General features: G+C 35.4%; 3 protein-coding genes across 3 annotated transcripts; all 3 read right to left on the bottom strand.

The window, feature by feature from the left end:
- Positions 1-935: 935 nt before the first annotated feature.
- On the bottom strand, positions 936-4,153 carry Cbr-unc-96 (the record flags this gene model as incomplete). The annotated part of the gene is made up of 10 exons (XM_045238715.1): positions 936-1,014; positions 1,730-1,869; positions 1,917-1,998; positions 2,042-2,166; positions 2,213-2,330; positions 2,384-2,608; positions 2,974-3,110; positions 3,215-3,338; positions 3,947-3,985; positions 4,008-4,153. The coding sequence occupies 10 exons, from the start codon at positions 4,151-4,153 to the stop codon at positions 936-938; spliced, it is 1,215 nt and encodes a 404-aa protein (XP_045093688.1).
- A 3,456-nt stretch (positions 4,154-7,609) lies between these two features.
- Positions 7,610-9,334, bottom strand: CBG08139 (the record flags this gene model as incomplete). Its single annotated transcript, XM_002643221.1, has 5 exons — positions 7,610-7,709; positions 7,808-7,866; positions 8,334-8,498; positions 9,066-9,212; positions 9,263-9,334. 5 exons carry the CDS (start codon positions 9,332-9,334, stop codon positions 7,610-7,612), a joined length of 543 nt encoding a protein of 180 aa, XP_002643267.1.
- Positions 9,335-12,460: 3,126 nt separating this feature from the next.
- Cbr-pha-2 lies at positions 12,461-14,099 on the bottom strand (the record flags this gene model as incomplete). The annotated part of the gene is made up of 5 exons (XM_045238714.1): positions 12,461-12,601; positions 12,950-13,061; positions 13,111-13,265; positions 13,531-13,704; positions 14,046-14,099. 5 exons carry the CDS (start codon positions 14,097-14,099, stop codon positions 12,461-12,463), a joined length of 636 nt encoding a protein of 211 aa, XP_045093687.1.
- Between the last annotated feature and the right edge of the window lie 479 nt (positions 14,100-14,578).

The following is a 14,578-nucleotide window of genomic DNA, read 5'->3' as shown; positions in this document are numbered from 1 at the left end:
CTTTGGAGATCAATCAGGAGAGTTTGACCAACGTTTCAGTTCCTGGTAGATAATATCAGCCCATAAAAAATGAATTTCCTGTTCCTAATTGAGTAGTTGTATATAGCGTTTTCTTTTAACTACAAAAATTACAATAAAACAGCACAAATAAACTCATCTTTCGTATAAAATCACATCACATGTGTTTTCTACGTCACAATATACATTTTTTTATTGTTTAGCTAAAGTTATATAACGTCTCGCCCCCGAAACATGAAACTTCTAAAATATTTCAATTCACGACACGTTTAAGAAACCACAATTAAAAGCAAAATGTCTAGTAAAATTTTTATTTATAATACAAAGAAGAGAATATGCACGAACCATTGATATGTCAAAAAAGACATGGAAAAGGTTTATTGGGTGTATGTTAGAAAATAATTGTTTGTTGTGAAAAATCAATGCTATACACGCGACTAAAATGGGGGATTTTTAAAGTTTTTTGAAGCAAAGATTAATTTTGTGTGCATATGAATAATATGAGATGTACTCGTTTGTTGAGTAACGTCCACTGACAAAAATTGTAATGGTGTATAAAGTTTTGTGAGTTATTGGGGATTGCTAGCTTTGAAATTTCCATGGTGATAGATTCAAAAGCTGAAAAAATGAATCATGAAATATCAATGCTCTGAATTTCAGCATGTTAGGACATATGAAACACAATTTTAAAGTTGAAAAAAACTAACTATTTGTATACGAAAGCTAGAAGTGAAAAAAGACAGAAAAAGACTTGTTTTTTTTGTATCCGGTGTAGATAATTGGCGGTTATAGTTGAGTTCAAAAAATCTAAAGAAAAACAAAAAAATTCGTACATTATTGTTGTCTTGGGCAGACAACATGACAATGTAAGATGAGAAGAAAACAAATCATGTTCTTCGCTTTCAATCATTGAAAATTCAATCGTCCAACGGATCCTCATAATCGTCGTAATCTGGATCTTGATAATCGGTGAAGCGGCTAGTAACTGGACGGTTTCTGGAAATTTTCGATATTGTGCAAATATGTTTTGTTGAAATAATGTGTTAGAAAAAAAAACAACATGAAGGATTAATTACGATAGGTAAGACTTTAAATCATACTTGCAAAATCAGGACCCGGCCCGTGACTCCTCGGCCCGGCCCAGCGGGTCTGGGTTCTCCAAATTTGAAAAGAAATTTTGAAATTTCAGAAATTTTTTCAAATTTTTTTGTGAAAGAACTATTTTTTATGAATACTCTTATCTTGAAAAAATGTTTTTCTTATTAGAAAAATCGTCCATTTTTTTCTGTTGACCCCAAAAATATTTTTGAAAGACAGAAAATTTTTTTCCGAAAATCCGGGCCTTGAAAATTCTGAAAAAGGCCCGTTGCAAGTATGCTTTAAATTTTCCTAGGCAAGATTTTGGCATCTCTCACTATCAGTTTTTTTAAATATTTTGTCCGACAACGTCCGATTTGACGCCTAATTTTCGAAGGGTTAGTAAAACATAAAGTTAGTACCGAACATAGAAAAAATTAGTTCTTACGCTCTGATATCTTGAAGTGTACGTATCCGTCTGAAACAGAATTATAGGACAGGACAAAAACAAAAACATATTGAAAAGTAACGAATCACCGACTCAGACCAAAGATTCGACACATCAAAGGCAACAAAGATTTTTTCAATATTTCAATTTTTGTTAACATAGAGAAAATAAATTCTGCCGTCGAACCTGTTGATGCTCTCCAAACTGATAGGGTTGCTGTCTCTAACATGTTTTCCAATGTTCTCAAATCTTTGTTCCCAGAATTTTGGGGTACGGAGAGCTGCGCTCAAATATGAAGTTCCATTGTTTCTCCAATCAACATCAGGCTGAGAAAAAAACAATTTTAATGTATTTTTCATAGAATTAACCATACCTTTGTGAACATGTGTCCGGAAAGTGGTGCAGTACCTTTCGAAGCAGATTCAGAAATCAGTTTGTTCTCCCATTCTTGCGGTCTGAAATTCAGAATTCATTTAAATGTTTGAGAGAAACTCTCACCTTCTTGGCGTGTATTTTCCTTCTGGACGTTTAAACATATCAACAGAATGTTGGAGATCAAAATCAAAATAGTCTGGATCATCTCGATTTGGACGAGAGTAATAAGGACGAGCGGTTGTGTAATGCTTAAATAAGGTTTTGAAAATTTTGAATGCAGATCTAATGACATACCGAAAAATCATAGTCATCTTTCTCTGAATAGCTTCCGGCAGACGGGTCTGGGGCCTTTCGGAACTCACGAGTTGTGATAGTTTTATAGCGTTCCGGTAGTGATGCTGTTTTAAGAAGCCTAAAAATTCAGAAATAGTTTTACAGTTTGCAAGATTGAATTATATTCTTTACATTAGCTCGACATTGTTTGCTCTTTCCTCATATCTCGATTCGATTCCTTGAGAAATGCTCAGAGCTGGCGCTGCATATGGTCCAGATCCAGCTGTTTGCAAGAATAAAGTATTAAATAAACAGATGAAAATGCCGAATTTACCGTTGAACATGTTTGAATATGACGAAGAAGTTGCCAAACGAGAGCGATCAGCTAATGATGGACCCATCACACTGCTACGGGATCTAATAAAAGAAATGGTATGAAAAAATCGTGAAAAGAAGGCAAACAGTCATTTAATTTCATATTTTCAGCAATTAAAATTTTCTTTGATTTAAGAAGGTAGTAGTTCAAAAATAAAAGAGACAGTCGATAAATTCTAGGTGAATCGCTGCTGAAAGAAGCTATTCTAATTAAAAGTGTTTAAAAATATTGAATTGGATTTTGTTCGTGCCAACGTGAATTTTTTCAAAACATTTTTCAATTTACATAAAAGTTTCAATCACTTTTTTTTTCTTTTATTCAAATTTTCAAATAAATACTTGGATTTGCGTTTGTCATCTCTTCAATATTGTTTTGTGTTTTTTTAATAAAGAAGTATGGTTTTTACCGGACTGATGGAATGAATCCTGTTTCCATAGACAAGTTTCTGTATGGACTCTCTCCACGAATTGGACGTGGTCGTCCCAGCATCATGTTCTCCATGAATTCATTTTCTTCGCGTTTTTTCTCAGCACTCACTTTTGCCTGAAAACATAAATGTCACAGAATTAGAGTAACAGTAAACGTAGAAAAATTCAAATTTTCCTCTATCAATCTTCATAATGTATCATCGAATTGTTAGAATTCACCTTGTTGTAAGAATCTTTGATGTTTTCTTGCCATGATTTCCATGCCGGCTTGTTTGGATTCAAATCTTCAAGTCTGTCATCAAAGTCTATTCTCTTGAACTTTGGAGTTCTGACTTTCGCAAGTCTGAAAAACGGCATTTTTGTATTTCATATGTTTTTATTTCAGTGTTCATCCTATAAAATTCCGCCAATAAACTTCTTCCGTCAAGGAAACAAATCAATTTTTGTTGCCGCAGTGTTTGTGAGGACAGTAAGCGCAAGAAGAGATCTTGGAACAGCCCACGCAAAAGTCAACTATTTCTCAAGCTAACAGTGTTTGCCTACTATGAGTACTCGGATCCCCACACACACACGCATCTCCTCTAACTCCCTTCTCTTTCTCGTGTGACTTTTTCGCGTTTCTGTAAAACTTCCTTCAAATGTTTTCTCGAGATTGCGGGAGATGAAGAAAAATGAGAAAAGCAAATGCACTTCACAAAAGTTTTGGTAAAAAAATGCTTGCACGGTTGATTAAAGTCTTTAGATCATTCGAAAAAGGAATCGAAGAGAAATAAACGCTGAATTCTCGTTTTAAGCTTAACCTCAATATAATTTCTAAGCCTGAATATAGATTCTATTAATAAAAAGTTTTTCATTGCATCTGTTTATTTCTTTACAATCTTCTGATGAACATTTGCTAAGCGACTTCACGGGGTCAGTGTAACAACTTATTTTTGTTGTACGCACGGACACACACAAACGTTTCTCAACAAAACTTTTCCGCCATCTGCACTACACGTCAATAACAACTTACGTATGAGAAGAAAGTCCGAAATCAGGACTTGGAGTAGCACGTTCCAATAAATCCGGACTGACTGGTCGAACGTTTGGACTCAGCGAGGATTTCAAGTTTAACAAGGACAATCCTTCTTCGATCAAGGCTGATGACGTGCCAGACATTTTCTGAATATATGAATTTCTGAGCCTGATTTTTTTCTTCTCACTCGGATAAAGGTTCAAGTTATGATGAAATTTGTTTTAGCGTTGCAAAATCAACTTTCCTGAATTGAAACTACCATTGGGTTTTTTTTCTCCATCAATATAAAAAAAATCAAACTGAGAAACTAAGAAAATCTAAAGAATCATACTTTTTTCAAAATATGTTTTTAATATTTTCCCTGATGGTTTTTATTTTATGCCACAGGTTTGATCTAACAACTTACTGGTATTCCGTTAGCCAACCCTGCATCGTCTACTTTCGATTTCCCATGGTGTTCTGAGCTCAAACCTATATTCACATCTTCACTTTCACTCATTATCCAAGTCTTCTGAAATGCAACATTAACTGCATACTTTCAAATTGGCATATAGTAAAAAACATTGATAAAAGAAGAAAACAGAGTCACCGATTGAAGGGAGATGTACAGATAGATATACAGATAGAAAAAAAGATTTTTTTTTCTGTTTGAGATTGGATACGAGTGGTGCTTAGAGAATTTGCTCACTCGGATACCGCTTTTTGATGAAGAATGCCAAAGTCGCATGATGAAAATGTTTCAAAATGGTATGTTAGAAAAAAATGAATTGATTGTTTGAAAAAAGAGACTGTACTTCTCCTTTGACATGTTTGATATCCGAAGAAAATAGTCCTAGTGTTACTCGATATGTCAGAATATTCAACACTTTGAATAAAACTCAGATTTTTCAAGGAAGAAACAATGTAACATAAAAACAATGGAAATTTAAAAAAATACAGTAACAAAGCGAAAAGGAAAAAAACAATTCCGAATACAATAGATAAAAGAGTAGGAGGATTGTTGAAGAGAGCTCAGAGAGAGATTTTTCCTGTGAATAGAGGCAGAAGTGTGGTGCTCCGAGAGCCAAGAGTGTCTCAGTCTCTCTGATCGCAGTGATCTCTTGCCTCATCCCGTTTTCTTGGATGCTCTTAAGACGAAACCTGTGTAAAGCCAACGGGCGTATCTCTCCCTTTTTCTCTCGTCTGGATACCCGATGGCGAAAGTTTTCATCGGGTTTCATGGCTCGAATCGACTAGTCAACGGGCGCCTCTCGTTTCATTTTTGAAATTTGCTGGAATGCATTTTTTGAAGAATTAAATATTTGAAGAAAACATCACACAAAAGTTAAAACGACAGTTATTCCAAATGAAATAGTTCAGTCAATGAAAAGCACAGTTTTTGCCGATTTCGAGCGCCTCATTAATCATTATTTGTTTCATATTTTTAAAACATTTATTATTTATAATGGTCTGAAAAAAAAAAATGCTCACGAAATTTTGTTTTTTGTTTCGGATTGTTTTAGAGTATCATGAATTGTCCCATTCTTGTGTCTGCCAGTTCCGCGTAATTATCGTTCTATAAAAAAATTGAAATCATACATGAACACATTTCGGAAATTTTTGGTCGCGAATTTTCGTTGAGTGAAAATTTTTTTTTGGAATTCTTGATTAGTTTGACAAATCTGTTAAATGCAATGATGTACTTTTTAAAAAAGTGGTATTGCTGGAAATTGACAGCTCAAATTCGGAAATAAAGTCGAAAATAAAATTTCCCAAAAAAATGCATGTTGAAATATCAAATTCATACGTTGAACTGCTTCATACGCTGAAAATATAATGTACAGTAACCCATCAAAAGATGACGAAAAGCTCCATGACCAAGGCTGAATCGAGGTTGCAAAGTGATTGCAACCGATTTAAAATTGAAAATGAATCAGGTTTGCAAAAAAGCGAGCATTTTTATCAATTTTGAACGCCGAAATTGAATTTCGGAAATAGCCACAGTAACCCGACAGAATATGATGAAAAACTATAACCGAGGCCAGGGCTGGGAAAAATGAACGCCGGCGGCGCGGCGGCGGAAAAACGGCCGCAAATTTTCTTTTTTCAATAAAAATGGAAGAAATCACAAACATTATGCTTTGAAAGTGATTAGTAGAGTAGTGGAAAGCGTTAGAACTCGAAAAGTGAATAAAAAATCGAAATATTTCAAAAAGTGGAAATAAAATGGTTTAATGGCTGATCTGCTTGAAAAGATGTAAACTTGTCTCAAACAATTCAAAATCAAGGTTATGAGATGCACAAAATTTGTTTCAAAAAATTTTCCTCAATTTTTAAACGTATTATTCACTTTGTATAAATTTTAATAAGCTCTATACGGATGGCAGCGGTCAGATGAGACAAGAAAATAGTTTTTATCGTCTTCTGATACTGAAAGAGTTTCCGAAACTCAGTTTCGGTGTTCAAAATTGAGATATATGCTCGCATTTTTTTGCAAACCTGATCCATTTTTTATTCTAAATCGTTTGAAATCGATTTGCCACCTCGATTCGGCCTCGGTCATACAGTTCTCATCATCTTGCACCGTCAACGCGTTGAGTGCGCGCGTGAGTCGAAAGGAGAAAAACGCGAGCATATTTATCAATTTTGATCACCGCAACTGGCAACCACCTGCCTCTCTTGCGTGCGCAACTGTGATAGTGTTGTGTATGCGTTGAGAGGGAAAGGTGAAAGAGTCTGTCGTGGCGTTGTGGATAAAGCGTTAGCTTGCTGTAAGGCAGGTTCGAGGAACATGTTTGGAAGTGATAGTGTTTTTGTAATTTAATATTTTAAAAACGCCGACCTTTTTTTTTGGACGATGGTCGCAAAAATTTTTTTATATATGGTCGCGAAAAAATTTTTGACAAAATTTCCAAAAGTTCCCTCATGTATGATTGAAACCATGGGAATACGGAAAACCGACATGTTCAATTTTTACTGGTTTTTCCTGTATTCATCCAAACCACAAACACTATGAAAACACCTTCCTGATGATCTCTGGGCTGGATTTTTAATGTAAAAGCTTCTTCAGAAAATACGGATAAAACACTCATTCTGATGATGTGATGCAATATAAAATAACGACTTCCTTATTACGTGGCTGTTCTTAGCTTCTTTTCGTGTTATGGAATTTTATGAAGATTCACAGATTGACAAAATTTTATTTTGTTCGATTCATGATCAATTTCTGCCTTTTGAAAAACAGGAAAATGTCGTCCAATTTGGGTCAACGAGGACGAGGCGAATAGAAAAATACATACAAAAGGTATTGGGCAAGGATGGGAAAACTCTGAAATTCTCTCACTATTAAGCGTCCTACTGAAATATGTACAAAAATAATACACAACAGTTCAAGGTGCTTACAGAAATTTTTACAGTATTGATTAACAGCTGAAAAGTAGGAATAGGACTAGCTAGAGAGTGACTAGTTCGGAATAAGAGAAGTGAGTATGGTTAACACGTTTCAAATTATGCAGATCTTGTAAAGAAATCAGGTGAATTTAAGGCGGTATAAGCATTATCAGTGTACATGGTTTTCTGTGGTTTTTGAAACGACACGAAAAATGGGTAAGGGGGGTCACCTAGACGGATTGACAAGTGGCGTTCTGGATAACGAGGGGATTGAAGACGTTTGGCATGGAGATTTGGCATTTGAGATTGTCGACGCATTGACAGAAGGACCTAAAAAAAAAGACAATAATCTTTGAAATGTTTCTTTCTCAAAGCGTTATTCTGAAGTTTGAGCCTTGTTACATTATGATTCTTTGTCCCTTACTTACTTGATTCCAACAATATGATTTCCAGCTCCGCATATCTGTCCGGCCTCGCACATTTCTTTCTGAAAGAATGAGAATATTTCATAAAAAGAAAGCTCATTATCCCTCTCATCTTCAACAACATCTCTGGGTTAAGGATTCCAAACTCGTCATGAGAATACATCCGCGGGAATTATTAATGTAATTTCAAAACCGAACGAGATGAGGCAAACATAAACACAAAGGAACAAAAGACGAGTTAGTGTCAAATTAGTAGTGTGTAATTTATCAAGCTTTTTTTTCACTCGGTACACTATACCTAACGTGACAGAATACGTGATTGACATCTTTGTGGCCACCGATCTCGATTCCCATTCATTTTCCGGTTGAGCCTAACAATATCTTTTTCATTTTTGGTATTCATTTCGTCATGAAAGATCAGACATTCAGAATATCTCGCGGGGTCGTATAGAATTTTTGACATAATTCGTCTTCGAAAAATTTGTCACAACGATTTGTGGCGCTGGATGTATCAAAAAAATAAACTCACTTCCTGACACACGTATTTCACGTTAACTTTGTTTATCGGCAATTCCTTCTGCTTAACATATATTTTTTCGAATGGACAAACGCAGTAGATCGAAGTTTGCAAATTGTTAATCTCAGCAGCGATTTCATGAGGAGCGCATACTGGCAATTCTCGGGATCCACAGAACTGAAATTATAAAACTTCACTTCTTAGTGACACATCAGCTTATTGTTCATTTAACTTCCCAACGACGACTTATGAATGATTTGGAAAAGAGCTTAAATCACGAAAATTCCGAGTTGAAAGCAAACTTCTTATCTAAAGAAAACTTCTTCCAGAATGACGTTTCCTTTCAAACTTCACGGCTCAAGACGCCCAAAATAAGAATGAACTGAAACTCATAAGCACGGCTTTTCGGATTGTCTCGTCGCCAGTTATTTATGTTTTATAGTTTTGCCCTAAATAATTGTTCCTGGTGTTATTTATTTCTGAGAAAAACAAACTATGTATTCGTGTTTTTTTTTCAATTCTCTGAAAACCAAAACGAAAAGAATTTTTTAACGATCAAAGTCTGATCTTAGGAGAGCACCCCCCTCATATAGATTAATTCAATTAGTACGATGTGGAAAGTGGGAGCATACAACTTTTGAAATTTTGATTCAGAAACAACTCAAGTGTCAAAAACTTTTTTGTGGTGTTTTCAGTTTTTCTAAATTATTCACAGTTTTTCAAATTTATAATAATTAGACTTACCTGATAAGTGATTCCTTTTAATTGAACTCCATTACCCATTGGGCAAGACTCGGCCTGTGGACAGTCGCAGAGTTCGAAAGTGAACTGCTGGTAACTGTACGAGCACGATTGCGATGGCTCGCAAACCGGCCTACGGTAGTGACGCTTCTATAAAAATTGAGCACAATCGTTTTCGGAAAACTAGCGATTTTACTTACAAGACTCATAGCTGGCGTGCCGAGTGGCAATGAAATCAGAACCAGGACGGCAAGGACGCATTTGGAATTCATTTCGGAAGGTTCTCTGAATATGATAATAGGATCAATCATTGAAAGTAAGGGGATAAGTAACTAAGAAGCGTCTATGCAAATATGGAAAGTATGATCACTGGATGCTTTAGGCTTGAAGGTGTGGCCGGGATGTGCCAGGTTCAACGCAATGGGTCAATGTGGAAACGGATTGAAAACGAGAAAACCAAACGAGGTATACGTCACAATGCTTTTTGAGCGGAGGAAGTCAGAAAAGTCAGAGAGTCAACTTCAAAATAATGGAGTGTCAAAGACAATATTCATTGGTTTGAATTCAAGAGGTTGAGAGATGGTGGGTGGACCTAAAAACGTGACGCTTGAAAATATGAAATACATTTTTCTTGATTTTAACTCATTTTTATACTGAAATTTGGATTGGATAAAGGATTAAATTTTGGAACGAATATCAGAAAAAAATTTAATTGAATTCACGATACGAAATGCGAAATAATGGAAATGTACAAGATTCGTGGGATGTAAGGCCGAATCGTAATGAAAAAAATGGGCGCCCTTTTCAGAGAAGGTTACGAGCTTTTTTTCGTGCCGTCACTTCCTCAACAAAAGAAAAAAGATGCCTTCATCCTCCGATGTCTTTTAGAAGAGGTCAAAACGTTTTATGGGCTGTCAGTTTTAAGAAAGAGTGAAATAGTGATGGGCGGAGTTTTGAAGTTCCGGAACATAGCTTAATCCTCAATCTAAGAAAAAAAATTAAAAGTGGGAGGGGCTTCAATTTGACGAGGTATGGATTCTCACTCCCCATTCTGCTTCAGGGTGTTTCAGAGAACAGATCAAAAAACAAAACACGCGGGAGGGAAAATGCTCTTAGACCTCGTTTCATCGAGTTGTTGCGCATGGAGTCATTGATAAGTCTCTCGTGGTAGGATAAAAATAAAATCTCACCGAATGAAAGAACATAGAAACTGACTTTTTGGTTCAGGTGGGGCGTTTTGTGCTCACCAGGGTCTTGAATATTATGGGATATTAAGTTTTATCACCGGGAAATAACGATGTGCACCGTGAACAAGTACGTCACTGGCTCTCGAACATTTGGCCATTTTTTTGTCACATAAGTTTTCATGACTTCTTTGATTTCACAAAGTTTACTGGTGGAAACTCTTTGAGAATTCAAAAATCTCTACCAGTTTTCGAAAAACTTTGATTTGTGATGGAAAGGTCAACATACACAACTACAAAAACGAAACTTAAATTACAGATTCCGAACTTAAGGACAAGTGGAAAGCATAAGAATAGCTGCTATAGATCTGACGTCCGCCTGGAAATTTCTCTTCACTCCGTTGTCTGAGAGGCAATTTTCGTGAATAAGGTTTTCCTAGAATCTCAAGAATCAAATGAATTCACCTAGACAGCCCAAGAGCCCTTTTTTAAAGAAAATGCGGTGACTAATTTATGAATCAAAGGGGGACGCTCTAGAAAACAAAAATAGTATTTTTCAGAACGTGGTTTATCCTTGTTTTCAAGAAGGCCCGATCGTTGCCACAATGGTAAGCAAAATTAAAAAGCTATGATAGTTTGGACGTCGGGTCTTTCATAATTCACCCTTTATCAAAGTTTATATCAACCTAATTTTGCTTTGTGTTTTACTAAATAAATCTAGTATACGGGACAATATTGAAATCTTGGAGAATTAAAACAATTCTAGTACGGGGAAAGGTGAAGTTTTTTTTGAACTTCTATAATGGTTGAGAAAATAAATGAGACGATTAAAATCTCAATCGATGATTTGAAAGGTGGAAATTTACTTCTGCTACTGTGGTAATTCGATAGGAAGAAGGTTGTTCTCTCTATACAATCTCTGTTTGCTTTCATATTAAACTTTTTGAAACTTTACAAAGTCCTAGAGAATTGAGAGGTGTTGTGTCTCACCTGAAAAAAATTTAAGAACAAAAAATATATTTTGAGGGTTCACAAATTGTGGTTTTAAAACAATATTGTCTCCGGTGAGTATGACATTTGTCAAGCACAGTACAAATTGTTATATGTCAGTTATCTTAAATCTTTTCTGAAATACATTTTCAAAGAACTCAACAATTTAATTTTTTGACAGTCATTTGTTCGACTACCAGAAGACAGCGGATTTTCGTAATTCTGAAGAAAAACGAATTTATAGTAAACACTCTATTATCTGAACATAGTCTGAATGTAATAACAAAGAATCGGAATTTTTGAGGGGTGAAAGCGGAATCGTCGAGATTAAAAGTACCTTACACATGAAAATAGTATTAAACTTTTTTTTGTGTACTTCGAAATCTGTCAGCATTTTCAATCCACGTTTTGTTGGTCTTTAGATCTGCCGTAATCCTCCACCCTCAACCGGAAAGAAATAAGACACACTTCTAAATCTCATTCTAACCGATTATCCGATTCCTCTAGAAATTGGAAGCCCCCGTTAACTGGATTATACTTTTTTTGTGGGAAGTTCAATGAAAAGTTTATGAACGTGTTTGTTGATTAGAACGGGCAACAACACACATTGTTGTTTTTTTTTACATATTTGGTGATCAAAGACGGCATTATAATTAGGGATTCAGTAAATGTCAAAAAAGTACATAACAAACTAACAATCAGATGACACAGGCATGTCTGAAGCAACGAAATATGACATATTTGTAGGGGACACTTGAATTTACTCAATTTCGTGAGAACTCAAGAATAGAAAACTGAATAAGTTTTTACAAAATGGATAACGTTGCCCTGGGCACAATAAAATTTCGAAGTTAATGGGGCTCCTTTATATTTCACCTGTTTTCTGTAGTTGGTTATGTATTTCCATTTTTAACTACGAAAACATCATTTGATCTAAATTGATCTACTTTTAGAATTCGTTTCCTCTCTGATTGTAGTCACTTCAAATCTTCTGATCTCAAATTTAAAAAAAAATGATTTGAGTCAAGTAAACCACCAAGAGATAACACAAGTCAGATTTTCTTTTTTATTATTTTATGAATGAAAAAGCAACGAGGAAATAAAATAGATAGTAAATAACTGAAATCTGCTTGAGGATAAGATCAACTGTTGAATACGCTGATTGCGACAATGTTCAGAGGAAAGCTGGGTTGTGACAATTATATGAAAAATACATCTCGTGTGTTAACAATGTAAATAGGGGTTTGAAGACTGTAACTGCCCGAGGCTTCTTGCTGACGCTCCATTTGGCATCTCATCTTCATCTTCGCCATCCTTACGTACACGACGCCATTTGGCACGTCTGTTTTGGAACCAGGTCTTGACCTAGAATGTCAGAGATTAGTGACACTAATGAGGATATTTTTAATAACATGTATTGGACCAGATTTTCTACGGACTAGATTTTCTACGTTTTCTACGTCTTTGGTTTATGGCCACTTTCAGTTAATGCACGACGCTTGGCTCCAGCTTCTTTTTTTTCCTACTTTGATGGATTTATTATTGTTATTTTGAGATGAGAAGTGACGGAGGGCTGTCAGTTTTGATCTGGAGATCCTTGAAGCAAACTTCATGTGATTTTTTCTTTCAAAAACGAAAGTTCATTTTTGGAGGGAAACATTCGTAAAAAAGAACAAAATAATATTATTAATCATTACAAACACAAAAATTTACCTGTCGTTCACTGAGACTCAATGACTTTGCAAGTTTTTTCCGTTCTTGGGGACTCAAATACTTGTGACTATCAAACTTATGTTCCAGAGCATCAGTTTGTTCATTGGTAAACCTGAAAATTTATTTTTTCAATACCTATGAAAATTTTCACAAAGATTTACCTGATTTGCCCTCCTTTCCTTTTTTGTGGAGACTTGTTCATATATGGATAAAGCCAGGAAATTCGCGGGTCCCACATATTTCCCATATGTTGACTGCCGTTCACTGTAACAAAAACGAACACCGATTGATTTTTTCGATAATTTTTTTTCCCTAACTAGAAAAAAAATATTTGCTGAAACATGGGTTATCCACCCATGATAAATCCTCTCAGACTGTTTACTCAACTAATTTGATTAGCTACCTATAATCCAATTGTTAGTTATGATTGCTAATCCCTTTATGAGAACAAGGTAAGGTATTTGTTTTCAATAGTAATATATACTCATTGAGAAAGGTCTAAACCTCATGAACAATTACAAAATAGAATAACAAGGAAATTATAAATTATCGCTAATTGTTTCAGTTCTGTATATTCCTGCAAGCCCTGATAAAATCGTAGTTTTGAAAATGGATGTCACTTGAAACAAAGAAATTGACCAGACAAGGTTAATAAGGAGTGAGTAGCAACAAAAGAGTACCTTTAACAAAAGTGAAGTATTTTCTAGCTCACCGATATTTTCATAATCAAATATAGTTTTGAAAATTTCATTTATCTATTTGGAAAGTTGTGGTAGAACTTCGGTAAGCGGGATCTAATGAAAAACACTATTAAACTGGTGACTAAACTCCGAGAAGTTTCGCAGCAACAATTTTCCGCAGTTTTCGAAATTAAATTCTTTTCAGTATGAAAAAAACATTACTCTCAGAACAAAGATGTACATAGTAACTAAAAATCTAATTTTCCATTACTTCCAAAACGCCTCGTTCAGAAACATTTGGGACCGGTTTCAATGTACCATCACTTACTGTTTAAGATTGGTACTTGTCCAGGAACCCCGGGTCGGTTTATTCCTGGTTGTGTTAGCTGTGCAGCTATCTGCTGGCTGACATACGCCCATGGATTGAAGTCTGCAGTTCCATCTATTGTTTTTGAAAAAAAACCATACATTAACAGATTAATAGAATTTTAACAAACTTGTTGAATCTATTTTATGGTCTGGATTAGCGTCGGAAGAGTCATTTAAGGAACATTCACTGCCGGTTGGGATGGGTGATTCAGAAGGAGACTTAACTGTTGTTTCTTTGGTTTCCTGAATAATTACATAAAGCGAACATGACACATATTAACCATACCGGTGATATAGATATGTCTTGTAACAGAGTAGAAATTAAAAATTTTTGATCCATGTTTAAAAGTTATTTACAACCACCAATCGCTTGTGGAGCTTCAATTAATAGTGGTAATGTGAAGAAAGAGCAATGAAAGCAATAGCCACTCTTTGACATACAAGAAGGGGCGGGAGTACGGTAGTTGGGACGCGGGGATAGAGAGTGTAAGAATGGAGAAGCACATCGAGCAAATAGTGTCTATTCTGATTCCGACACTAATTGCTGGTATCGGATGTCCAGTTAAGCATGACCCGACAA

Source organism: Caenorhabditis briggsae (genome assembly GCF_000004555.2).
Source record: "Caenorhabditis briggsae complete genome, chrX, whole genome shotgun sequence".
NCBI lineage: Eukaryota > Metazoa > Nematoda > Chromadorea > Rhabditida > Rhabditidae > Caenorhabditis > Caenorhabditis briggsae.
The sequence above is the reverse complement of the archived record's forward strand: the minus strand, read 5'-3'. Positions and strand labels throughout refer to the sequence as shown.